The sequence below is a fragment of the Pimephales promelas genome, chromosome 13 (assembly GCF_988280905.1).
Source record: "Pimephales promelas chromosome 13, fPimPro1.hap1.1, whole genome shotgun sequence".
Lineage (NCBI taxonomy): Eukaryota > Metazoa > Chordata > Actinopteri > Cypriniformes > Leuciscidae > Pimephales > Pimephales promelas.
The window spans coordinates 35,648,373-35,674,570 of NC_142781.1; the positions used below are offsets into that span (position 1 = coordinate 35,648,373).

Sequence of the window (26,198 nt, forward strand, 5' to 3'; positions counted from 1 at the left end):
CGCGGGGGAGGGGCTTGGCTGTCAATCATCCGCTCGTCACCATTACATCGATTAAGGGGGCGTGTCCAACAGTGAGGAACATGAAATTTCTAGATCGCTGCTTATGGAAAATGAAATCAGAAGTACTGCGAAATAAAGACAGACTTCAGATCATTTTTTATTATTAATCATTTATTAAAAATGTTCAACTCATGTTTACAAAAACAGCTTAAATTAGAAAAGCTCTGAACATACAATGTTCTGGTCACTATGTAGACACACACACACAAAAAAAACATTCCATTAAAAATACATTAACAATTTACACTAAAACTCTTTAGTCAACTTCCTCCATTCTAGAACTGTCTTCATCGCCCTCCAGAACTGGCATATCTTCATCAGCAGGTTGAGTAATGTCCTCTACAGTAGAGTCATCATCATCAATGCCTGCAAAATACAGATTAAATATAATTAAGCCACTTTTTCCTCTGAAATTTCATTTATATGACTACAATCTTAAAGTCAACATGATATCAAAATTTACAATTACATTTTTAATGGAATATTGCAGTGAGGATTTAATCATGAACATCATTATTTAAAAAAAATAATAATAATAATAATAATAATAATGCACCTCAGCAATAAATGAAAACGATCCAATTATTTCCCAATGGACAAAATTAAGGTTTCATGCTGATTTTAAAAATAAACGTTCCAAAATGGGATTTTCTAAGTGATGCTTTTGTTTTGAAGAACCATTTTTTGGGTTCCCCAAAATAACTTTTCAGTGAACGGTTCTTTAAAGAACCATTTTTTCTTAGTGTGAAGAACATTTGAATAATCTAATAAAGCTTTTTGCACTGTAAAAAAAAAAAAAAACAACAACAACAAAAAATAACCTTATGTGCAATGGAACGGTTCCATGGATGTTAAAGGTTCTCCATGGAACCATTAATACCAATAAAGAATCGTTATTTTAAGAGTGAGTGATTGCTTTTTTAATGGGCATTACCAATAACCAAAGTAGAGTAGAGTGTAGAGTGCAATATAATGCTACACCCAAAAAATGCTGGGTTGTTTTAACCCAAAATTGGGTCAAATATGGACAAACCCAACAGTTACATTTTTAAAATTAACCCAACTGTTGGGTTTGTCCATGTTTGATTTTGTAGAGTGTAATGAACTGTAGGCTTGTAGACACCAAACTTACCAAGACCAAGTTTGATCATCCTATAGATGCGATTAGCGTGTGTTTGTGGGTCTTCCAGGGTGAATCCAGAGGAGAGCAGGGCGGTCTCGAACAGCAGGATCACCAAGTCTTTCACGGCCTTGTCGTTCTTGTCGGCTTCTGCTTTCTCTCGCAGGGTCTCGACGATGGGATGGAGGGGGTTGATCTCCAGGTGCTTTTTAGCAGTCATGTAGCCCATGGTGGAGTTGTCTCTCAAGGCCTGAGACTTCATGATCCTCTCCATGTTGGCCGTCCAGCCGTACGTGCTTGTGACGATGCAGCAAGGCGAAGACACCAGGCGGTTCGACACGGTGACCTGTTTGGATACAAATCCAAATATTCATTATCATTTCAGAGTTTTGAAGAGTATGCACGTCTAAATCTTAGACTAGTATGCTGACGGCTTCTACCTTCTCAATCTTTTTGTCAAGAATGTCTTTCATGATCTTGCACAAGTTCTCATATTTGGTCTTCAACTCCTCCTGCTTCTTCTTCTCCTCCTCGTCCTCGGGAAGCTCCAGACCCTCTTTGGTCACGGACACCAGATTTTTCCCATCGTACTCCTTCAGCTGCTGAACGCAGTATTCGTCGATGGGCTCGATCATGTAGATCACCTCCAGGCCGGCTTTGCGAAGACGCTCCACGAAGGCCGAGTTCGCCACCTGGTCTTTGGTCTCGCCTATAAATATAGAATTTGTATTAGATTAAATCTGTATTCATCGAGTTGCTTCGAAAGAATCGAATCGTGCGAGTAGAATTGGGACATCTGAATTGATACCCAGCCCTAATTAAAATAATGAAGTTCATTAACCAACTACTGACCGGTGATGTAGTAGATGTGCTTCTGGGTGTCCTTCATCCGAGACACATAGTCCTTGAGGGAAATCATCTCGTCTCCAGAGGCGGATGTGTAGTAGCGAAGCAGCTCCGAGAGTTTTTTGCGGTTCTGAGCGTCCTCATGGATGCCAAGCTAGAATAGAAAATACACGTCTTGGATACATTCATACCCCATCTATGAGTTTCATTAGCTACTCGAAAAACGCATATACCTTGATGTTCTTGGAGAACTGTTCGTAAAGCTTCTTGTAGTTGTCTTTGTCGTCGGCGAGTTCGGTGAAGAGATCCAGACACTTCTTGACCAGGTTCTTGCGGATGACTTTCAGGATCTTGCTCTGTTGAAGCATCTCTCTGGAGATGTTTAGCGGCAGATCCTCAGAGTCCACCACACCCTTGATGAAGTCTGGGAGGGAAGTTTAACTCGTTAACACCTAAACTCTTGGGTCAATGTCTAGGAATCATTTATAATGAACTCTAGAGACACTTACTGAGGTATTCAGGAATGAGCTCATCGCAGTTGTCCATGATAAAGACCCTGCGCACATATAACTTAATGTTGTTTCTCTTTTTCTTGTTCTCGAAAAGATCGAAGGAGGCTCTTCTGGGAATAAACAGCAGAGCGCGAAACTCCAACTGGCCCTCAACCGAGAAGTGCTGTATCAACAAGAAGATGATTGGTGGTCTTCTCAATAAAATTTGTATGTAATATTTCTGACTCAACATTACTACCAACCTTGACGGCCAGGTGATCCTCCCAGTCGTTGCTCAAACTCTTGTAGAACTCGCCGTACTCTTCGTTGGTGATGTCATCTGGGTTGCGGGTCCACAGAGGTTTGGTCTTGTTGAGCTCCTGAACGTCAATGTACTTTTCCTTGACCTTCTTCTTCCTCTTGTTCTTGCCATCTTTGGTGTCTTCATCCTCATCAGCCCCCAAGTCCTCAATCTTGGGTTTGTCTTTGTCATCGCCAGCCACCTCCTCCTCCACCTTCTCTCCTTCTTCAAGGTCAACCTCCTTCTCTCTCTGTTTCTCAATCTGCAATGTATTTTTATGTATTATAATGTGGGCACTAGAAGCATTGGGAGGTTTGCCGTCCAGGTACCAAAGTAGAGGCACTTACAACAAGCTGAATTTGTTCCCCCAAACTTTATAACAGGAAATTGCAACTTTATATTTACCAATTTTGGAGTTTTGTGAGGAATTGCAAGTTTACGTCTCTCACAAATCAGACTTTATAACACCCAATTGTGACTTTAAATCATGCAATGTTTTTCTGTTTTAAAATCTGGGCACTGGAAGCATTGGGAGGTTTGCCGTCCAGGTACCAAAGTAGAGGCACTTACAAAAAGCTGAATTTGTTCCCCTAAACTTTATAACAGGAAATTGCAACTTTATATTTACCAATTTTGGAGTTTTGTGAGGAATTGCAAGTTTACGTCTCTCACAAATCAGACTTTATAACACCCAATTGTGACTTTATATCATGCAATGTTTTTCTGTTTTAAAATCTGGGCACTGGAAGCATTGTAAGGTTTGCCGTCCAGGTACCAAAGTAGAGGCACTTACAAAAAGCTGAATTTGTTCCCCCAAACTTTATAACAGGAAATTGCAACTTTATATTTACCAATTTTGGAGTTTTGTGAGGAATTGCAAGTTTACGTCTCGCACAAATCAGACTTTATAACACCCAATTGTGACTTTATATCATGCAATGTTTTTCTGTTTTAAAATCTGGGCACTGGAAGCATTGGGAGGTTTGCCGTCCAGGTACCAAAGTAGAGGCACATACAAAAAGCTGAATTTGTTCCCCCAAACTTTATAACAGGAAATTGCAACTTTATATTTACCAATTTTGGAGTTTTGTGAGGAATTGCAAGTTTACGTCTCTCACAAATCAGACTTTATAACACCCAATTGTGACTTTAAATCATGCAATGTTTTTCTGTTTTAAAATCTGGGCACTGGAAGCATTGGGAGGTTTGCCGTCCAGGTACCAAAGTAGAGGCACTTACAAAAAGCTGAATTTGTTCCCCCAAACTTTATAACAGGAAATTGCAACTTTATATTTACCAATTTTGGAGTTTTGTGAGGAATTGCAAGTTTACGTCTCTCACAAATCAGACTTTATAACACCCAATTGTGACTTTATATCATGCAATGTTTTTCTGTTTTAAAATCTGGGCACTGGAAGCATTGGGAGGTTTGCCGTCCAGGTACCAAAGTAGAGGCACATAGAACAAGCTGAATTTGTTCCCCCAAACTTTATAACAGGAAATTGCAACTTTATATTTACCAATTTTGGAGTTTTGTGAGGAATTGCAAGTTTACGTCTCTCACAAATCAGACTTTATAACACCCAATTGTGACTTTATATCATGCAATGTTTTTCTGTTTTAAAATCTGGGCACTAAAAGCATTGGAAGGTTTGCCGTCCAGGTACCAAAGTAGAGGCACTTACAAAAAGCTGAATTTGTTCCCCCAAACTTTATAACAGGAAATTGCAACTTTATATTTACCAATTTTGGAGTTTTTTGAGGAATTGCAAGTTTACGTCTCTCACAAATCAGACTTTATAACACCCAATTGTGACTTTATATCATGCAATGTTTTTCTGTTTTAAAATCTGGGCACTAGAAGCATTGGAAGGTTTGCCGTCCAGGTACCAAAGTAGAGGCACTTACAACAAGCTGAATTTGTTCCCCCAAACTTTATAACAGGAAATTGCAACTTTATATTTACCAATTTTGGAGTTTTGTGAGGAATTGCAAGTTTACGTCTCTCACAAATCAGACTTTATAACACCCAATTGTGACTTTAAATCATGCAATGTTTTTCTGTTTTAAAATCTGGGCACTGGAAGCATTGGGAGGTTTGCCGTCCAGGTACCAAAGTAGAGGCACTTACAAAAAGCTGAATTTGTTCCCCCGGACTTTATATAACAGGAAATTGCAACTTTATATTATACAATTTTGGAGTTTTGTGAGAAAAAAAGTCGGAATTGCAAGTTTACGTCTCGCAAATCAGACTTTATAACACCCAATTGTGACTTTATATCATGCAATGTTTTTCTGTTTTAAAATCTGGGCACTGGAAGCATTGGAAGGTTTGCCGTCCAGGTACCAAAGTAGAGGCACTTACAAAAAGCTGAATTTGTTCCCCCAAACTTTATAACAGGAAATTGCAACTTTATATTATACAATTTTGGAGTTTTTGAGGCACTTACAAAAAGCGTGATGGGGTAACCGATGAACTGAGAGTGCTTCTTCACAACTTCCTTGACGCGCTTCTCCTCAACGTATTCAGACTGGTCCTCTTTAAGGTGGAGGATGACTTTGGTACCACGTCCAATGGATTGACCTATAGTTGCAAAGCATGATTTGTTATTTAGCACTTTTTGAGTTCTGTTTGATTTGGATCAAAACTTTTAAGAGCTCATACCATTGTCTGGCTTCACTGTGAAGGATCCGCCAGCTGCAGACTCCCAGATGTACTGCTCGTCATCGTTGTGTTTGGTGATGACCGTGACTTTCTCGGCCACCAGGTACGCGGAGTAGAAGCCCACACCGAACTGACCGATCATTGAGATGTCGGCTCCAGCCTGAAGGGCCTCCATGAAGGCCTTTGTGCCGGATTTGGCGATGGTGCCCAGGTTATTAATGAGGTCCGCTTTGGTCATGCCGATGCCGGTATCAACGATCGTGAGTGTGCGCTCTTTCAGATCGGGGGTGATTTCAATCTTCAGGTCCTTGCATGAATCGAGTTTGCTTGGGTCTGTCAAGCTCTCGTATCTGATCTTGTCCAGTGCCTGTTTTGAAGATGCATTAAAAAATGGGCAACCAAATCAATTGGATTTAGCCTTTGGTTATGGTGGATTGTGTGAATTTTGGAACAAATGCTTGATGTTAACCCTCATCCTTCCCTCGGGTCATATTGACCTGAAAATCATTTAGTAAAATGTTTTAAAAACTGTTCATCAGAGGGATTGTTGGGCTTCGGGTCATTTTGACCCGTGAGGGAAAGATGAGGTTAAATCTCTCTGATTAACTCACGTCTGAAGAGTTGGAGATGAGCTCTCTGAGGAAGATCTCTTTGTTGGAGTAGAAGGTGTTGATGATCAGAGACATGAGCTGAGCGATCTCAGCCTGGAAGGCGAAGGTCTCGACGTCTTCCTCCATCACGGGCTGTGCTGCTTTCTCAGGCATCTGCGTAACGAAGGAAATGGATAGATATTATTTATGAGAAATAAGTAAGAATTGCGAGAAAATGCAACTTTACATTTCGCAGTTTAGACTTTATAACACTTAATTGCGACTTTATATTATGCAATTCGGACTTTATAACTTGCAATTGTGAGAAAAGTCAGAATTGCGAGAAAAAAGTTAGAATCGCAACTTTACATTTCGCAGTTTAGACTTTATAACACTTAATTGCGACTTTATATTATGCAATTCGGACTTTATAACTCGCAATTGTGAGGAAAAGTCAGAATTGTGAGAAAAAAGTTAGAATCGCAACTTTACATTTCGCAGTTTAGACTTTATAACACTCAATTGCGACTTTATATTATGCAATTCGGACTTTATAACTCGCAATTGTGAGGAAAAGTCAGAACTGCGAGAAAAAAAGTTAGAATCGCAACTTTACATTTCGCAGTTTACACTTTATAACACTCAATTGCGACTGTATATTATGCAATTCGGACTTTATAACTCGCAATTGTGAGGAAAAGTCAGAATTGTGAGAAAAAAGTTAGAATCGCAACTTTACATTTCGCAGTTTACACTTTATAACACTCAATTGCGACTTTATATTATGCAATTCGGACTTTATAACTCGCAATTGTGAGGAAAAGTCAGAACTGCGAGAAAAAAAGTTAGAATCGCAACTTTACATTTCGCAGTTTACACTTTATAACACTCAATTGCGACTGTATATTATGCAATTCGGACTTTATAACTCGCAATTGTGAGGAAAAGTCAGAATTGTGAGAAAAAAGTTAGAATCGCAACTTTACATTTCGCAGTTTACACTTTATAACACTCAATTGCGACTGTATATTATGCAATTCGGACTTTATAACTTGCAATTGTGAGGAAAAGTCAGAATTGTGAGAAAAAAGTTAGAATCGCAAGTTTACATTTCGCAATTTAGACTTTATAAGACTGATTTGCGACTTTATATTATGCAATTCGGACTTTATAACTCGAAAATTTTGAGAAAAAGCCAGAATTGCGAGAAAAAAGTTTAGCAGAATTGCAAGTTTACATCTCGCAATTTAGACTTTATAAGACTGAATTGCGACTTTATATTATGCAATTCGGACTTTATAACTTGCAATTGTGCGAAAAGTCAGAATTGCGAGAAAAAAGTTTTGCAGAATTGCAAGACTTTAAAAGACTCAATTGCGACTTTATAATTGCATCTTAAATCACTTAAATTCCTTTGATTTACAAAATTTGTATAAAAAGTTGTATATTAAATAATACATTTTGGTACTTTTGATTTGCTCTTCTCTCTGTGCTCGAGGCTTTGATGAAGCGACAGCTGATGAACCCCACTCTATATGTGTAAAAGCACATGTTCAGCACCTGTCATGAGCTCCAGAATGGGGGAGGAGTGTCACATGTCCTCAGGCAAATGCTTTAATTATGCAACCTTTTTAGCACATTTTGGAGAGTTTTACTAATGTAATCTGACCTATATTCTCATTTTTAGGATGTTGTTTTGGGTTACTCAGGTTGAAAAGCCTCAGCTGTGTCGGCACGCTCGCAGACGTGTGCTCCTCGTTTCTATATAAAACCCATTGAACTGGCGTGCATTGAAATGTTTTCACTTCTACAATAATCTTCCAAGCGCCTGCTTTCAAAAGTGGCCCAACATTGCTCTGATGTGCTCTAAAAGCATTCAGGATTTACAGCAATTTAAGTCTATGCTGGGTTGTTTCAACCCACCCGTTGGGTTAAATTTTTAAATTACATTTTCTAACACTTTATTTTGCAGTGTCTTTGTTATATATGTTAAATGTAATTACTGTAGGTATAACAGTAAATTATGCATATTTACGTGCAACTAACCCTAATCATACCCTAACCCTATAGTAAGCATAGTCATAAAATGGACTGAAACTGTAAAGCTGTACAATAATCAGATATTAACACAATTCTAATCACTCAATGATCTAAAATCAATGCGAATCCCAAACTCAGTTTATAGAGAGTAATTCCTCTTACCTTGATAATAGTCTTGGGTGTAGATCAAGGTCTCAGGCGTATGGAGATCTTACTCCACTTGAGTTCGGGTTGAGTTCAGTGAACGCTGACTTCTTCTAGTCGCTGGCTTTGCTTTATCTGTCGAGGAGAAGGCCTTCGGGCTTTATATACTTGTGACGAGTTTCTCGAAACCCCCATTGAGAAACTTCCAGAAGGAATGCCCACTACAGATAGGAGTGCTAAAGTAAGACCACCAGGCCGAGTGTGTGTGTGTGTGTGTGTGTGTGTGTGTGTGAGGGGGTGTGTTTGCTATCCTAGACCCCTTTTGTCCTTTTTTGGGGCAGGGAGTCACAAGAAGTGTCTGTCAATCAAAGGAAGAACGTTCCGGATAGCACGTGTGTCCATCGGTGACTTCTTCCTAGTGAAGTCTCGAAAGCTCATTGGCTGATTCAGCGAAATATCACTGAGGTGCCCAAATGCACAATGAAATCAAGAGATAAAACTCTGTAAAAGGTGGAACTCTGAACTTGCAGGCCTAGTTTCACCTTATGACGCCGTTTGTGTCGAATTGGTTATAATTTGGCAAATGTCAACACTGCGAGTCACATAAAAACATAAAACCTCTAACATAGGTTGTTAGAGACTAAAAAAAATGTAAGATTTAAGAAATCATGAACTCTTGTGTTTAAAAAACTCTTCCTTGGTTATTTTGACCCATACTGTTTTTCAATGCAATTGGCCCAAAATCAAGGCTATGAAAACCTCTAGTCATGTAAAAACATAAGCCTGTATTGTACTGACTAAATAAATATGAAATATGAAAAAAGTATCAATCAAAAAATAGTTTCTCTTTTTAGTGGTCAATTTGACCCACATTGTTTTGAATGTAAGGCTATGACAAACTCTATAGTCATATATAAACCTCTAATGTAGGTTGTTAGAGACTAAAAAATATATAACTGTTGTGTTTAAAATCTGTTTATTGGTCATTTTGACCTGTTGTTTTCAACGCAATTCACCAAATCAAGGATATGAAAAACTCTAGTCATGTAAAAATCATCAACCATGACTAAATTAATATGGGATATGAGAAATTTCCAACAAAAAATAGTTTTTATCTCTTTAGGGTTCAGTGCAGTTTTGCCAAAAATCATCACAATGAAAAACTCTAGTCATGTAAAAACATAAACCTCTTAGGTTGCAGACGAGGTGAAGATCTAAATGCAGTAATAACTCAAATCTTTACAAAACCAAGAGCAGGAACAGAACAACAGAACAGAGATCGACAGACGGAAACACTTAAACACACAGAGAACAGACAAACAAACTCATGACGACAGTAATTAACAAGACTTCAGTGACACCGCTAGCGACTAAATAATATGAAACATGAGAAATGATCCAAAAAATAATAATAAAATGGTTTCTCTCTTTAGGGGTCAATATGACACACATTGTTTTCAATGCAATTCGCATTGCTAAATCAAAGCCGTATGGATTAGCCTACTTTTATGATGGATGGATGCCCTTTTTTAGGATTCAAAATCAGGAGAGCCATTCCCATTATAAAGATGGGAAGAGCCAGGATATTTTTAATGTAACTCTGATGGTGAGTAAATTATGGGATTATTTTCATTTTTGGGTGAACTAACTCTTTAAATTGCTTGTATAGGCTATCTCTCAGTATGCTATAATATACACCAGAAAAAAGTTCACTCAAGTTTATTCACCCCCCAATAAACTATCAGCTTTTGTTTGATCAAAAGGTGAATTCACAAGGTGACTATATATATATATTGTAAAATATATACACATACATATATGTTGCCAATTAGTAGAGCTGATTAAAGAATGGAATTATTTTGAATCGATTCATTGAAACGAATGAATGATTCTTTTGAACCGATTCATTGAAACGCGGAAATGAATCGGACTAGTTCTCGAGGCTTTCTAGTGGTTTCCTGACCAGAGGAGGGCGCTACTGTTTTCCAGCACATTCTCTGACTGACTGTGTGTGTGTGTGTGTGTGTGTGTGTGTCAGAGGAGTTTCCAGAAGCATCTGCGAGGTATATCAACCTCAATGTAAATAAAAAACAAATGTTTTTCAAAATTTTTTTAAATATACAAACGTTAAAAAAAATTTTTTCTAATTGTTACCAAGAATATAAAAATGCAAAACATTAAAAATATTTTTTTAAATGTTTAAAAGTTCCCAAAATGTTATGGTACCACAAAACATGAAGAAAAAAACGCTTTAAAATGTTCAAATTTATTGTAAATTGTTGCTATATGTGCAGCTGTGAAACACAGTTTGCCCTCTTCTGATTTTTTTTTTTTTTGCATATTTGTCACACTTAAATGATTTAGATCATCAAACAAATTTTAATATTACACAAAGATAACCCAAGTAAATATAAAATGCAGTTGAGTCTATACACACACACACACACACACACACACACACACACACACACACACACACACACACACACACACACACACACAGATAGATAGATAGATAGATAGATAGATAGATAGATAGATAGATAGATAGATAGATAGATAGATAGATAGATAGATAGATAGATAGATAGATAGATAGATAGATAGATAGATAGATAGATAGATAGATAGAAAGATAGATAGATAGATAGATAGATAGATAGATAGATAGATAGAATTCAATTGTAAAGTGCTTAAAAATAACAGATTAAAATTACTGTCCAGAATCCATGAAAATTCTGAAACTTGGCAATGATTATTAATATATTACAGGTGTTTATGCTGCAACCCAGAAAGCATTTGGTCCATTAAAACCACTATTCATCAGCATGCATTGATTAATCCAATAGCATGTAGCAAAAAAAAAGTTCTTCCCAGTTCTTTGGGGAACCAAAAATAGTTGTATTGCATCTCTACAAAAACCATTTACTTTTCAAAGAGGATGTTATTTTTGTTATTTTATGTTACTTTGAATTTTAGACGCGTTTTGATCAAGGGTTCAAACCAAAAAATTGATACATGTTCTTGAGTTGCTTGGCCATAAAGACACGGTTCTGGTCTTGATTCAGGACTGATGATGGACATTTTCTTGTTTTATAAAATGTAAGACAAACTCATTTATGCGTTGAACATTTAGTTTTCTTTATGGAAGCTTGTTAGCTTGTTGAAGTGTTTTAGCTGACTTCGTCATACTCATATTCTTGTCGGAAGATGAGTCTAATCTGCTCCATAGGGCTTTGATTATGAGGCGTGTCGTAACCGAACCAGGAAAAAAAAAACTCTGCACTCAATTGGATAGTCGGTAAACCTACAACCAATCAGAGCAACGCAGTAAGTCAACTACTTTGCATACAGTTGTCAACTACAGAACTTACTTATTTTACAAGTTAAATAACTTCTTTTACTTGAGAAACCACAACGACCACAGGCTTTTCATTACGTCCCATCTTCTTAACTCCCAAATCATGTAGGAAGGACGGCAAAAATATCTTTCCGATCGACAAATGCCTTGATTGCATTCCTCTGTTTGTCTATTAAAATGAACGCGCTGTCCATTTATTTTACAAACATACGCGACTCTCCAGCTGCAGTCATCTCTGAGGGAAACCAGTTAAGCGCTCTTTGATAACGTGATGATTACATCCCTGCAGATCATCTGTCCATCATCGTTTAAAGCCCGCCCTGGCAATCTGATTGGCCCGAACATTTTTTGCCTGATCATAATTACTCCTCAATGGATCGAGTCCAGACCGAACTTCCCGACCCAAAAATGTTGTGGGCGGAGTTCGGGCTGGCATCCAGGCGCTTGTTTCTGCCACAAAATAAAGGAAATTGTGACTTTTTGTCTGATTTTATTTCATGTTTATATTTCACAATTCTGACTATTTCTCTCAATTGCGAGTTTCAAAATTCTGACTTTATTCCATGCAAATATTCGATTTTTCAATTCTGTCTTTTTTTCTTACAATTGTGAGTTTCAAAATTCTGATTTCATGCAATTGCAATTCTACATTTATTTCAATTAATTGTGAGTTTCACAATTTTGTCCGTCATGCAATCGTGAGTTTATTTTTTGCAATTCTGACTGTATTTCTCTGGAAATTATGATTTTATTTCTCACAATTAAAGTTTCAAAAGTTTCTGATTTTCACATATTTGCAAGTTTATATGTTGTAATTTTGACAATTTCACGCAATTTGTACAATTTCACAATTCTCCCTTTAGTTATTGTGAGTTTATAATTTGCAAAAAAGTCTGAATTGTGAGATAAAGCGTTGCAGTTTTATTTTTAAATTTTTTTAAAAAGTTTCCTGCGAAATACTTTTTCGTTTCATTTTTGTAGGACCAATGCTGTTTAAATGAGCATTTCATTTGCATTCACATAATTATATCTTGACACTTACACTAATTTATCCCTGATTATATATAAATTGGCATTCATCTATTATATGCATTAGTATTATGGCAGTGCATGTGCATGTTGAGCACATGATGGCACCGGGTCAAAGGTCACACTGGACTAAACATTTGTAATTAGAAGACTTGCAGTGTATTTATGAACAGATCTGTGTGCAATATTCCCTTTTTTACTGGATGATTCCATTGTTATTAATTGCATTTACTTCAAGAGTATATTGAGTCATGTTTCTCCTAAAATCCCTCTGGAGAAATAAAACACCAAAGGATTTAATAGTTGTGACTCATGAAGTGAGCTATAAAATCAACGCTCATTTGATCTTGAGAAGTGTTTAAAGACGTTAAAGCAGAGGATTCTCGTATAAGGCAAGCAAATGGAGGAGGGAACCCCTTCAAAACCACGAAACCTATCTTGCAATTTATAAAGTTGCAAACATATCTTAGTTATGAGAACAGCATTATGAACTTAAAATCTGTATTAAAGTGATTCTTACTGGCAGCTGAAAAAAAATGTGTCATATTTTGATGTTATTTTAGAGTTATTTACTATTTATGGACAGCACTTTGTTAATGGTTTTGAAAGTGCTTAATAAATACATATTAATAAAATCTGAGTTGAGTTGAAAATATCAAATTATTAAATGTTAAAATGTTTAATAAACAAGCAGAGATCTATGGCTGTTGTTCCATTTCAATTAAAGTACTCACACACACACAAATTTGGAATAATAATCGGTTTTGTCCATACACTTAATGCCAACGGGGTTTAAGTCTTTGTATGGTTATGGTTTAAGTTAACGATAATAACAACAACCCAGGTCAACCGGACTAAGCGTAAAACCTTAGCGCAACCAGACGACCAACAGCTCCGAAGGCTTTTCTTTCTCACACAGTGTTGGATCTGTAAAGATTGAGGCCAGAGATCTGGAAAGCTTGTGTAAATAGGACAACGCATCTAGAAGGGGCTAATGAGGACTGCAAGATAGTCAATGCAATTTTAATGTCTTGCAAAATCTTCAAAACCATTCTAATACTGGAATATGTTCAATATGAAGCACACCTTGAAAACGGTCAATCACATTCAAGCAAATAGAAAATAGTTCATCTGCATATCAAAAATAGCCCAGCATAATCTTGAACAGAAGGTGGAGTTATAAGAGCTTTCGCACCAGACGAATGTCTTCAAAGTTCCTGGAACTAAAGGCGGAAGTATACACGCTTTTTGGTGCGTGCCGTTCGACCGCAGGAACTGGGAACAATTTTACGTATAGAAACGCATTTTCGAGGACTAAATTAACTCCTACTTTAGAGTACACTCTTAGGAGAAATGGTTCTATTTAGAACCAGAAATGGTTCCATCCCCCACTTCATATATGGAACTCCAAAATGGTTCTATATAGAACCATTTTTTTTGGCCAAGTATGGAACCCCAGGGTTCTATATAGAACTCAGAGGAACCCTTTTTTTAAGAGTGTATAGAACCTTTTAGGGGTTCCAAATACGTAGCGCTGATAGAACCTTTTAGTTCTATATAGAACCTTTTCTTCTAAGAGATAAGGTCTAACCCAGCAGAATAGGAACTACCAGTGGCGTAACTGTACGCTGATTGGCTGAACGCACGCGAAACATCGGCACCCGCCATTTGTTAAAAGCCTTACAAACACGGTTTATAGCCTATCCACATTATTCCCGATGAGCCTTTAGAATTATGGCTTCCGGTTTGGGGAACTGCCACTCAAAAACTACAGGTGAAACTCAAAAAATATCAATATATTTTATGCATATAGGGAAACGTTAGGTTTTTGGGGGGCAACATTGGTGCCTAATTCCTACAATTGAGTTCTTACAACTATCTAGTGCGAAAGCCCCAAATGATCCAAAGCACACTGTCTGCAGATCTATACACACACACACACACACACACACGCATACATAATTATAAGAAAGTTCATGCTTTTGCTGATTTTAAAATCATATATACAAATGTTGTCTTTGAAATGGCACAAAAATGCTAATCTTTAATAGCAGATATAAGAGTGACAACAACAACACTTTCCCCCCAGTGATAATACTTCAATGATGCTCATAACCACCAAATCCAAACGTCACATACTTTTTTTTTTTAATTTATTTGGAACATTTCAATAAAACAGGCAATAAGAAGTAGTCCATAAAGAACTCTTAAAGGCTTTCATTAGAGGATGCAAAAACAACAAAAAGTAGAGAATACGAAGTCACTGTAATCGAAGGTAGCTCTTGCAGAGTTCATGGTCCCTGATGTCTCCCCAACCTCCGTTTTTGACGTGAGGAGCCAGTCCTTTGGCTCCAGAAGACGGGAGTCTCTTTGTGATGAGCAGCTGTTTTGGGAACAACTGGTTCCCGCTGCTCTGGAGAATGTTCTCGATCTTTGTCTTCTGGCTGGTCGGCATGCAAGCCGACTTCTTGTGGTGCATGCCACAGTCGCCGGCATGGAAAACGCGAGGCGCCTCGCTCACCATGACCTTCAGGAACGTGGGCAAACACGCCACGGTAAGGTATTGCAACGACCAATCCCAGTTGTAGTCGTCGTAGGTGCAGAAGGCATCAGTGCATCTGAGGAGTTTCTGGTAGGTATCTCTGTTCAACGCCATTCCCATGTTGTGCTCGGTGGACTTCCATGCTTTCACCTCCACTTTGTTGGCTTTGCTGGAGTAGCCGGTGTGTCCGTAGCTTCCCAGAGACAAGATATCGCAGTCGGGACACTGTTCTTTCTTTAGGGACACCATCATTTTGAGAAGGTGTTGAAAGTCGGGAGCGAGGTAGTGGTCCTCTTCGATGAGTAACAAAAATCCTCGGTGATCCTTCAACACTCGGACTCGATCCCACACAAAGTGCAACTTCCACCACCAATGATGTTTGGTCTGCGAGAACTTGGCTTCCCGGTAGTGGCCGAAAGAGTCCGGGTACTCCGCGTTTATGCAGCCTAACGTTAAGGCATCTTTCTTGGAAATGTCTCGAGGGCAATCTCTGGGATCGTTCCCGGGGAACTCTTGAGGATAAAGTTGGATGCTAAAGGGGAAGAATATCTGAAGGACCAAACAGAAGTCGACAGACGCGACTATCTGGTTGATTTCCGGAGACCAGAAGTCATGGCTGAATATCAGCAAGACTTTCTCGATTCCTTTCGCTTTCCTCAAGCTGTCCACCAAAAGCCGTAGGTATTCGGGGCGGTTGTGAACCTGAACGACGACGACGAGGTCGTCCTTCTGGCGCACGTTGCGAAACTTTTCCTCGTTTTTTAGAGTCTGGTCAAAGTTGACCTGAAACACGATCCCTCTGTACACGAGAGTCGTGTTGTCTACTTCGGGCTTGGGGACTACTACTTGTTTTTCCGGTAGAGTCTCGTTGACGGGTTTTCGGGTTACTGGGATCGTTACCTGCACCTGACCAGCGGCGCTGCTACGCTTACCCGTCTCCGAATCCTTGGGAAACACGGCACTTGCCTTCTTCGGCTTACCACTATTCCAGACGGCGAATCCACAGATTACCACCACTAGAGTCAGTATTACCACCTTTCGCTTGTAAATTCGGAATCTCATGATAGGCAGTCGCCCAGCGGGACGGTCGGTGAAGCGATTCTGGAGACGCGGACGGCAGGTTGGCGATGCAAAAAAGGTCTGCTCCAGCAGATTGGGTACAAAATGTTATCATAGAAAATGCAGGTTATTCTTGGTCCTCTAATTCTGGAATGTATTCGAATGATAGCGTTTCCCATAAGGCATTTTCTCAGAGGCAAATTGGTCGCCTTTTATAACCTGAGGGAAATACATGGAAAGAATGAATTTAATTAGCATGGTCTGTTTTTTTGTGTGCATTCAGTTTAGAGCCCGACCGATAAAGGCTGATACCGATACAAATATTTTTGGGTTTTAATATCCGATATTCCGATATATCGGCCGATATTTTACAGTGTTGTAGTACTCGAGACTCTGACTCGGTCTCGAGACCATATTTTAATGGTCTTGGTCTTGTCATGGACTCGTGTGCATTTGGACTCGGAATTGACTCGTACTCGAACATTTTTTTTTAGGACTCGGACTTATTCCCTAGTCCACTCGAGTTCAATTTAAAATATTTTCCATGATTATTAATGTATGTTAATAAAATTTCTTTAAATTGATTGACACGCCCAGTGATTGGTGATTTTCTAGTGCGCAACTGCGCATGACAAATTTTTAACACCACCTACTATGTGGCCTTTTTACCCTAAACTGATCATATTTTTTAAACTCTAAGTAAATTCAGTAAAACAAACAAAAAAAAGGATTTCTCTAAGTAAATAAAAGTAAATTAGGTAATCAAACCTCACTGGTTTCGGTCTCGACCGTCTCTGGTCTCGGACTCGACTCGGACTCGACTGTCTATGGACTCGGTCTCGACTCGGACTCGACTCTCTCTGGTCTCGGTCTCGACTCGGACTCGACCGTCTCTGGACTCGATCTTGACTCGGACTCGACTCTCTCTGGTCTCGGTCTTGACTCGGACTCGACTCTCTCTGGTCTCGGTCTCGACTCGGACTCGACTCTCTATGGACTCGATCTTGACTCGGACTCGACTCTCTCTGGTCTCGGACTCGACTCGGACTCGACTGTCTATGGACTCGGTCTCGACTCGGACTCGACTCTCTCTGGTCTCGGTCTCGACTCGGACTCGACCGTCTCTGGACTCGATCTTGACTCGGACTCGACTCTCTCTGGTCTCGGTCTTGACTCGGACTCGACTCTCTCTGGTCTCGGTCTCGACTCGGACTCGACTCTCTATGGACTCGATCTTGACTCGGACTCGACTCTCTCTGGTCTCGGACTCGACTCGGACTCGACTCTCTCTGGTCTCGGTCTCGACTCGGACTCGACCGTCTCTGGACTCGATCTTGACTCGGACTCGACTCTCTCTGGTCTCGGTCTTGACTCGGACTCGACTCTCTCTGGTCTCGGTCTCGACTCGGACTCGACCGTCTCTGGACTCGACCGTCTCTGGACTCGATCTTGACTCGGACTCGACTCTCTCTGGTCTCGGACTCGACTCGGACTCGACTGTCTATGGACTCGGTCTCGACTCGGACTCGACTCTCTCTGGTCTCGGTCTCGACTCGGACTCGACCGTCTCTGGACTCGATCTTGACTCGGACTCGACTCTCTCTGGTCTCGGTCTTGACTCGGACTCGACTCTCTCTGGTCTCGGTCTCGACTCGGACTCGACCGTCTCTGGACTCGACCGTCTCTGGACTCGATCTTGACTCGGACTCGACTCTCTCTGGTCTCGGACTCGACTCGGACTCGACTGTCTATGGACTCGGTCTCGACTCGGACTCGACTCTCTCTGGTCTCGGTCTCGACTCGGACTCGACCGTCTCTGGACTCGACCGTCTCTGGACTCGATCTTGACTCGGACTCGACTCTCTCTGGTCTCGGACTCGACTCGGACTCGACTGTCTATGGACTCGGTCTCGACTCGGACTCGACTCTCTCTGGTCTCGGTCTCGACTCGGACTCGACCGTCTCTGGACTCGATCTTGACTCGGACTCGACTCTCTCTGGTCTCGGTCTTGACTCGGACTCGACTCTCTCTGGTCTCGGTCTCGACTCGGACTCGACCGTCTCTGGACTCGACCGTCTCTGGACTCGATCTTGACTCGGACTCGACTCTCTCTGGTCTCGGACTCGACTCGGACTCGACTGTCTATGGACTCGGTCTCGACTCGGACTCGACTCTCTCTGGTCTCGGTCTCGACTCGGACTCGACCGTCTCTGGACTCGATCTTGACTCGGACTCGACTCTCTCTGGTCTCGGTCTCGAGTGAGGTGGTCTCGACTACAACACTGATATTTTTATTTATTTGAAACTGGACATGATAGTCACAAATTTTGTGATGCTTATTTGAGCTAAGAGAACTGATGGGGATGTTCTTTTAATTGTTATTCAAGCAGTATGTATCGTGAACAATTCAACGAGTGTTGCCAACAGGAACGGTGTAGAGCGCCCTCTGGTGGACAAACTATACAACTCCAACACTCATGACATGGTTCAAGCGTGTTTCGTCTGTTTTTGTTATTTTTGAAATATTCATTTATCGGCCATTATAACTGCCGATACCGATAGTTTGGAAAATGCCTAATATCGGCCGATAATATCGGTCTGGCTCTAATTCAGTTTAATATCTCTAAACATATTATTAAAAAAGATCAAAATATTAAAGTCCCCCTGTGGTGAAAATCCAGCTTTTAATGTTGTTTAAGTGTCTATGTGGTGTTTTTAATACGCTTTAAAACAAACCATGTGTAAATTCATAAGTCGAGAGTATTTCCTCCTTAAAACTGCAGTGAACCAAAGACAGTCTCAAAAACACGCTTTGAAATCGCTGGTGTTTCTGACGTCACAAACCACCTTGTAACCAATCAGATCAACGTGTGATCGACAACCAGTGGATCTCTGAGGGAGTGGAGGCGGGGCTCATTTGCATATTCATAGCACCGCGCATACTAAATGAGGCGAGGGTGTTGAGTTATATACAAGATATTTTAAAGCATTAAAAAAAAAAGTCATTTTGGTGAGTTTTAAGGGATACAATTATTGCCTACAGGGGGACTTTTATTATTCATTGTAAACATTTGAAAACATTTTGCAACTTTGAAAAGCCATGCATCGTTACATAAAATTACAAAGTGCACACAAAAATACAACTCTGCATCTACAAAGCATTGTTCAATTAAAACTTCCAAGAATGGATTATTTGCTGAAAAATCAAGTGGCATTTTCTAAGATCACTTCTAGCTTCACGATGGTTTTTCAAATGCAACAACATCTGTGATCTACATTATAAGGATGCCATAAGAAAGAATTAATATAACAAACGTGGCCCTAGATTCTGAGGCAACTACAGTATAAACTCACAGGGGTCCAGACCTAATTACTGGTCTCTTCGGATTTAACATGAAGAGCTGCTAATTAGAAGATTACAACAGTACAGTGCAGCATAGATACACTGCAGACAATAACATATAGAGCATCATGTTTCAAATACAGAAGAATTTCGCCAATCGAAAAAGATTCGACACAATTTAAAATGTTTAAACTCTACACTGAGACAGATTTCTGTATCATGTGCTGCGTATTGACATCATTATTAGGGCTGTGTATTGCCACAATATCACGATTCAATTTGATATCGATTCAGTAACTTGCAGTCGAATCCGATTCAATTCGATAACAATTATTTCTGAGAGGGAAAAGAATCTCCAATGCCGAAAACAATACATGGCAGTCAATTTGTACTACATTACTATAATATTAAAGATTAAGTTTTATTATAATATTAACTGTACGATTACATAATTGTATTTCTACTACAATTCAATTTTTTTTTTAAATATAAACATTTGACTTGACGGATTTATCCAAACATGTATTAAATATTAAGAACATTGAAAATTATAATGGGTAATATGAGTGTTTGAATCCCATAAAAGTGCATCCCTCCATTATAAATTAATCCGTACGGCTGCAGGGGTTACGGTCTAGTTCCGGCAGAAAAAAAGACCTCTGACCTGAACCGTGACCTCTGACCCAAACCATGACCTCTGACCCGAACATGACGTTCTGATGAAAGTGGAAGTGCAGAGGATTGAGAAAAACAAAATAAATTAGAAGTCTTTTAAGAAATGAGGGAGGGGCTTGAGTTTGTTGTTTGAAGCATGAGCTGAGCTTACGTTACTCCTACGACATGTGTCGGGTCAGAGGTCATACACCGGGTCAGATATCATGTGTCGGGTCAGAGGTCACCATTGATTATAGTTATAAATATGGATATTTTTCTTACAAAAACGCATGGCTTCGCATCAGAAGGCGTTTATTAACCCCTGGAGTCGTGTGAATCACTTTTATGATGGATGGATGCAGTTTTGTTTGGGCTTCAAAATCTCAGATACCATTCACTACCATTAATCTCGGAATAGCCAGGATACTTTTTAATATAACTCTGATTGCATATTCGGCTAAAAGAAGAAAGTCATATACTCAAATGAGTAAATTATGAGATACTTTTATTTTCGGGGTGAACTAACCCTTTAAGCTGTTGAACAAGTACAATACTCATGGCAAGAGATTAAATAGAAAGTCATTATTGCAAATGGAAGATTCCACATTTTATACTTCATATTATGTTCATTCCTTTACTGACTCTGGTCTGCACAGTCAATGTCTAATCTGGACTGTAAACCCTGTCTATGATCAACAAAAAACAATGTAATGTGATCAACAGCAACATAAAAACCTCTCAAGTCATGACTCGGGCAAAACCAGATGTGTCTGAAACATGTTGAATCAATCAAGTTCAGACAATCAGACGCAGTGAGTCAGCACAGCAGGACAAACACCCGATGATTTCTGCATGAAACACGGAGTGAGTGCTTGATCGAAGTCAAATTATGCGACCAACTCGGCTGCGGGAAACACGGCCAGGCGCATAAACAGCACAACACGGAAGAAACGAGCCCATGTTTATCTGCGTGACTCTTCACTAACGCGACTCCCAGAACAGCCAACGAGTTTGACTGCACTAATATGCCCTGGTTAAAGTTTAAAAATAAGAAAGTATGACGGAAGCTCGTGCACACGCATGCATTCATTGCAGCTTCATGCTCGAGCTAAAGCAAGCAGCTGCGCGAGACAGAAAAACACATACAAGCACAAACACTGCACTGCATTCATCAACACGTCTATATTTGCTTAATATTCCCCATTTCAGACGGCAGATAATCGATGCGTGCATATGCATGCCGATGTGTGTATTTCTGATGATGCACTTGACACTAGTTAGCTTTGCTGCTATCGAATTGTAAGGCAGAATACTGAGCTGCCGCATTCAGATGCACACGAAACACACATGCAAAGAGAATAAAAGCCTCACCGCTGATGTGGGCATGTAAGGCGGCTGTCATATCCACATAAAAGGCGCATTTTAATTCAAGTGTGTCATGTTGCTCAGGCTCACACAGTTTCACCAAACCTCCAGGGGGGCTTCGGCTGTCAGCGCGCGCGTGATGATGTCACATTCCCACACAATTCGCATTTTACACTTCTGAGAGAAATAGTTCAATAAAGCTCTTATTATTATACATAGAGCATACATTTCATTTTAACATTCAACAATATTATAGATCTGCTGCATTGACAGCATTATATGAGCGCTGGACGATGATGATGTCACGGTTTACTCCAGAGCCGCTATATTAAATGAAATAAATTAATAACTTTAAAAAAATAATAATAACTTTTTTAGCAACAAAAATGAAGCATCACTAAACTCACTCAAGCTGGAGCGTGACGCTATTTTCTTCTAGAAACAAACTTTGTCGCATTATTTTCCTGTTATCTATCTATGTAAAGCTGCTTTGAAACAGTGTTGACTATTAAACATATTTAGCGATCATTATGAGAGTCATTTCACTTCCGCTAATTTGTCTAATTGCGCCTACCAACATTTTCATCTTGTCAGAAAACATGCAATCTATGGGGTTTTATCTGTAGAGTTAAATAAGTTTATATTTAGTTTACATTATTTTATTTTTTTTCGCCAGATCAATTAATTAGTTAATAATAAATGTCTATTTTTGTGTAGTTTGCCATCGCAACCACTAGGTGGAAATGTTTTTGTTTTTGGGCACATTTAGGTTTATTGCTTTTTGGGCCCATTTACACAACACCGTTTTCAACTGAAAATGGAACAACTTTACACGTTTTTGGCCGTTCAATACTCTCCTGGAGCAAATGAATACAATTTGTTTTGGATCTTGGATAGTTTATTTCTTGTTTTGATGAACATTTTCCAAAATAATAAAAAGTCGTACAATAAAAGTTAAATTATTATTATTATTATTATTATTGCTTTCATTGGAATAATAAATTCATCTATCAAAATTAAGGAATTTAATTATATCACTTGTTTTCCTTCTAATTAAATTTTCCACATTCACACACAAAATAAAGTTTGAGTATCTCATAACAGATGGATAATAGATTATTCTTCTATTTTAAAAAAAATAATTTAAAATATTATGAAACCTCTTTTTCTTTATTATTTATACAGTATGCTTCACAAATACATCAAGCGTTATTCCAGTTTATATTTCGGTCTCACTGTCTGTACAAAAAAAGAAAGAAAAAGAAATAAAACAAGAAAAAAGGTCTGTCACATGACATGACACTAAAGTTTACGCAGAGATGGAAGATGTCCTATTTTGAAATAATGATGGTTTACTGTATGTATCTCGTTTACGAATATCACGAAATAAATAAAAATAATAATAAAAATAATCTAAATGTGGTTTCACTAAGCGGTCACTACGCGTCGCAGTCTTCGATGTTTACACCGGATGCCTCACATTTCGTAGAAGAAGAGCGTATTTTTTGCGCATGCGCACCGACTCTCCTTCCTTTTCGACATCCCGATCGAGAGAGACGAGATGGGCCATCAGCAGCTCTACTGGAGTCATCCGAGAAAATACGGCCAGGGATCCCGATCCTGGTCAGTTGTGCTTCTGTGGCATGTTTACCGGGATGGGTTCGGGGTGCGCGTGAGCTCGGCTCGCTCAGGCCGTCGTGTGTTTGTTATTTCCTCAGGAATGTGAAGCACATGCGAACAAACATGGCGGCCGCGGGTCTCCTGCTCGCCAGAGTCCGGCTCGCGGATCTAGTCAGATGTGGGAAACGCTAACAGCGCTTCCTTAAGGCGTTATTTCTGTATAATACGTGTTTTATGAACGATTACAACGTATAACTAACGTCTTTCGTGTCATTAAATTACTGGACCGGGTATAAAGGGGTAGAAGGCACACCGGTTTAAGAACAATGTGCTCTTCCATCCTGCTAATAGTGGAAGAATGCAGGAAAATAGCGTGTGTGTGTTTGCATTAAACATCAATAGAGCACCAGATTTTGTGTTAAAAATATTCTCAAGTGGTTTATGAATATTATAAATGAATGAGGTAGGAATGGGGATAATAAACTGATGGAAATGCTGCATTTGCTAATGTCCAAGTTAACACAAGTTAGATCCTGTAATTTAATATAGATTTAGTTGTAACAAAGCATATATTAGGATATGGACAATATATTTAAATATGGTGGTTTCATTAAAATTTATGGACGCCTAACTAAATGCATATTTTCCATCTGAATCTAACCGTGTTATTAATGTAAAAGTCTGTCAGCTGTTTATTATCATGTTAAAAATTGTCTTTTGTCTACACTTTTACATATTCTTCTGTTGTTGATAAAAAAAAAACAGAAAACCATTCAGACCTAAAATCATTAATCTAAAAGTAATTTAATATAATTTTTTTTTTTTTTTTTTTAATAATTATGAATGCATTTTAAAACTCAATCACAAAGCTTGAGTCAGGAGCGATTGTGTATGTTTACACTAATCACTTTTGGTTTTGTCATCTGTCAAATTAGTTTTGAAATGCACATTTTTATTTTATAATATTCATACGTTACTGTGTGTTTGCTTGCATTTCTATTCTGACGTGTTGTGTTTCTCCAGCCGAGTGTGTTCCAACCGGCACGGTCTGATCCGCAAGTACGGACTCAACATGTGCCGCCAGTGCTTCCGGCAGTACGCCAAAGACATCGGCTTCGTCAAGGCAAGCTGCTTTTATCATGCCGTATCCCCATTTTTTTTTTTTTTACTTTTCATGCATGTTTATTGTGTTTCGTTCCTGCATAAATGTGTCTATGCGCTTCAAAAGGTGATCAAGCTGACAGGAGTTGGCATTTTTACTCATTATCCCATGCATGACTTCTAAAACTGACCGGTTTGTCTTCTCTCTGAATCCAGCTTGACTAAACCTGTGGACGGCTGAACTTCCGTGATGCGGAGTCGACATCAACCTGACGTCATGAAGTTACCTTGGAAAGTTCAATAAACATGATTTTTTTTTGTTCAAAAGTTGCAATGCGTGTTGATTTAAAGGGAATGGGAAGCGTTTTGAATCGAGTAAAGGGGATTATTGGTAGTTGTGCTTAGTTTCTGTCAACATAAACTAGCTGTTTCTCCTGAAGATTATTAAAGTTAATGATGTGTGTCTATAATTGGAATAAAGATGAAGCGTTTGCTTGCAGAGACTTGAGCTGTGATCATTTAAAGCTGTGATCAATTTATATATATATTAGCAAATCTCTCTAAATATATTTGATATATAAACTGAGAGTGCACATCAATACACAAATGATTTTGGCCAAAGGGATGTTGAGGAAAAATGCATCAAATATTTCTCAAGTCAAGCAAATGCCTGACAGAAGTGACTTTTGGTTTATTAATTAGTAATCTACAAAAATAAATGCATAGACAAGCATCTGCAGATGAAATAAAACCATGGTGGCTTAGTTTGTGTTTCCCATATATATAATTATACTGCAGTTTTTAATGATTTTGAGTTTGTTTGTTTTTAATATAGCTTCCATTCCACACCTAAATACAACACAATAATACAATCATAGAATACAAATAAATAAAGCAGTACTGCTCATTAATGCCACATGAGAAAAAAAAAATCATGATGTGTCATGTCAAAATTATTTGCCAAAATATTTTTTTTCTAAAGTGGCACAAAAACATCCATGCTCATCATTATTTTAAAGTCAGTTACATTAAAACACAGATTGGTCTAATTTAATACCAATAAAGGCTGATTGGTAACAACAGAATAAGGTTGATTATAACTACATTAGTTAGCATGAACTGCTCTTATACAACATTTATTCATCTTAGTTAATGTTCATTCCTTATAAAAAAAATCTTGTTAACGTTAGTTAATGCACCATGAACAGCTGTACTTTTATTAACTAACATTAAGATTCATAAATCCTGTATCAATATATTGCTCATGGTTCTCTTAGTTTAATACATTAACTAATGAACCTTATTGTAAAGTGACCGTCTGATTACTTCTAAGTGTTGGTCAAACCCGGCTGGTTTTAACATAATGGCCGTGTTTATTCATCTGGCCACACAGTTTACAGTATCTTAATCATATAAACAGTAATTATTCCCGCCCAAAACCAGTCGACGAGGATGGGATTCGAACCCACGCGTGCAGAGCACAATGGATTAGCAGTCCATCGCCTTAACCACTCGGCCACCTCGTCTTCTATCATACATTTTTTGGTGCTTCATAAAAATATTAAAGATTTGATCATAATGACACGACTCTTGAGTCATGATTGAATATTAATAGGCTAATGACGCCGAGCGGCACGCAGACGCCGTCATCATGCGTAATTAATATTCATGAGGAACGCCTGCAGGAGCGGATTTAAAGCTGCCCTGAAAACATTTATATTATTATTTGTTATATATCCCCACCTCAGATTTATCCCAGTAAAAAAGCAGTTTTTCCTGTTTCAATGTGATGGTACCGTGAAATAAATGGCTAGAAAACACGGGTTTCGATATGCTTTTTTTTCTTAAACCGGTAAAAAATAAAAA

General features: G+C 38.8%; 3 protein-coding genes and 1 non-coding gene across 4 annotated transcripts; 1 reads left to right on the top strand and 3 right to left on the bottom strand.

Moving 5' to 3' along the window:
• Nucleotides 1-143: 143 nt before the first annotated feature.
• On the bottom strand, nt 144-9,004 carry LOC120491996 (heat shock protein HSP 90-alpha 1). Its single transcript, XM_039690055.2, has 11 exons — nt 8,276-9,004; nt 6,095-6,247; nt 5,484-5,850; nt 5,269-5,402; nt 2,781-3,080; nt 2,536-2,701; nt 2,260-2,450; nt 2,033-2,180; nt 1,621-1,889; nt 1,193-1,526; nt 144-426 (listed from the first exon to the last, which is right to left on the bottom strand). Exons 2-11 carry the CDS (start codon nt 6,245-6,247, stop codon nt 317-319), a joined length of 2,172 nt encoding a protein of 723 aa, XP_039545989.1. The 5' UTR covers nt 8,276-9,004; the 3' UTR covers nt 144-316.
• Nucleotides 9,005-14,671: 5,667 nt separating this feature from the next.
• On the bottom strand, nt 14,672-21,756 carry mgat2 (alpha-1,6-mannosyl-glycoprotein 2-beta-N-acetylglucosaminyltransferase). Its single transcript, XM_039690056.2, has 2 exons — nt 21,618-21,756; nt 14,672-16,467 (listed from the first exon to the last, which is right to left on the bottom strand). Exon 2 carries the CDS (start codon nt 16,249-16,251, stop codon nt 14,908-14,910), a length of 1,344 nt encoding a protein of 447 aa, XP_039545990.1. The 5' UTR covers nt 16,252-16,467; nt 21,618-21,756; the 3' UTR covers nt 14,672-14,907.
• Nucleotides 21,757-23,073: 1,317 nt separating this feature from the next.
• On the top strand, nt 23,074-24,659 carry rps29 (ribosomal protein S29). The gene is made up of 3 exons (XM_039690058.2): nt 23,074-23,234; nt 24,255-24,354; nt 24,549-24,659. Exons 1-3 carry the CDS (start codon nt 23,173-23,175, stop codon nt 24,555-24,557), a joined length of 171 nt encoding a protein of 56 aa, XP_039545992.1. The 5' UTR covers nt 23,074-23,172; the 3' UTR covers nt 24,558-24,659.
• A 1,117-nt stretch (nt 24,660-25,776) lies between these two features.
• On the bottom strand, nt 25,777-25,858 carry trnas-gcu (transfer RNA serine (anticodon GCU)). Its single transcript has one exon. It is a non-coding gene; the product is annotated as a tRNA-Ser (tRNA).
• Between the last annotated feature and the right edge of the window lie 340 nt (nt 25,859-26,198).

Excerpts from the sequence above, each read along its gene's own strand:
- LOC120491996 (XM_039690055.2), bottom strand. The coding sequence starts at position 6,247 with ATGCCTGAGAAAGCAGCACAGCCCGTGATGGAGGAAGACGTCGAGACC. Across the intron at positions 2,451-2,535 it reads GCTCATTCCTGAATACCTCA|ACTTCATCAAGGGTGTGGTG; the intron begins GTAAGTGTCTCT and ends CTTCCCTCCCAG. Across the intron at positions 2,181-2,259 it reads AGTTCTCCAAGAACATCAAG|CTTGGCATCCATGAGGACGC; the intron begins GTATATGCGTTT and ends TTTCTATTCTAG.
- mgat2 (XM_039690056.2), bottom strand. The coding sequence starts at position 16,251 with ATGAGATTCCGAATTTACAAGCGAAAGGTGGTAATACTGACTCTAGTG.
- rps29 (XM_039690058.2), top strand. The coding sequence starts at position 23,173 with ATGGGCCATCAGCAGCTCTACTGGAGTCATCCGAGAAAATACGGCCAG. Across the intron at positions 23,235-24,254 it reads GGCCAGGGATCCCGATCCTG|CCGAGTGTGTTCCAACCGGC; the intron begins GTCAGTTGTGCT and ends GTGTTTCTCCAG.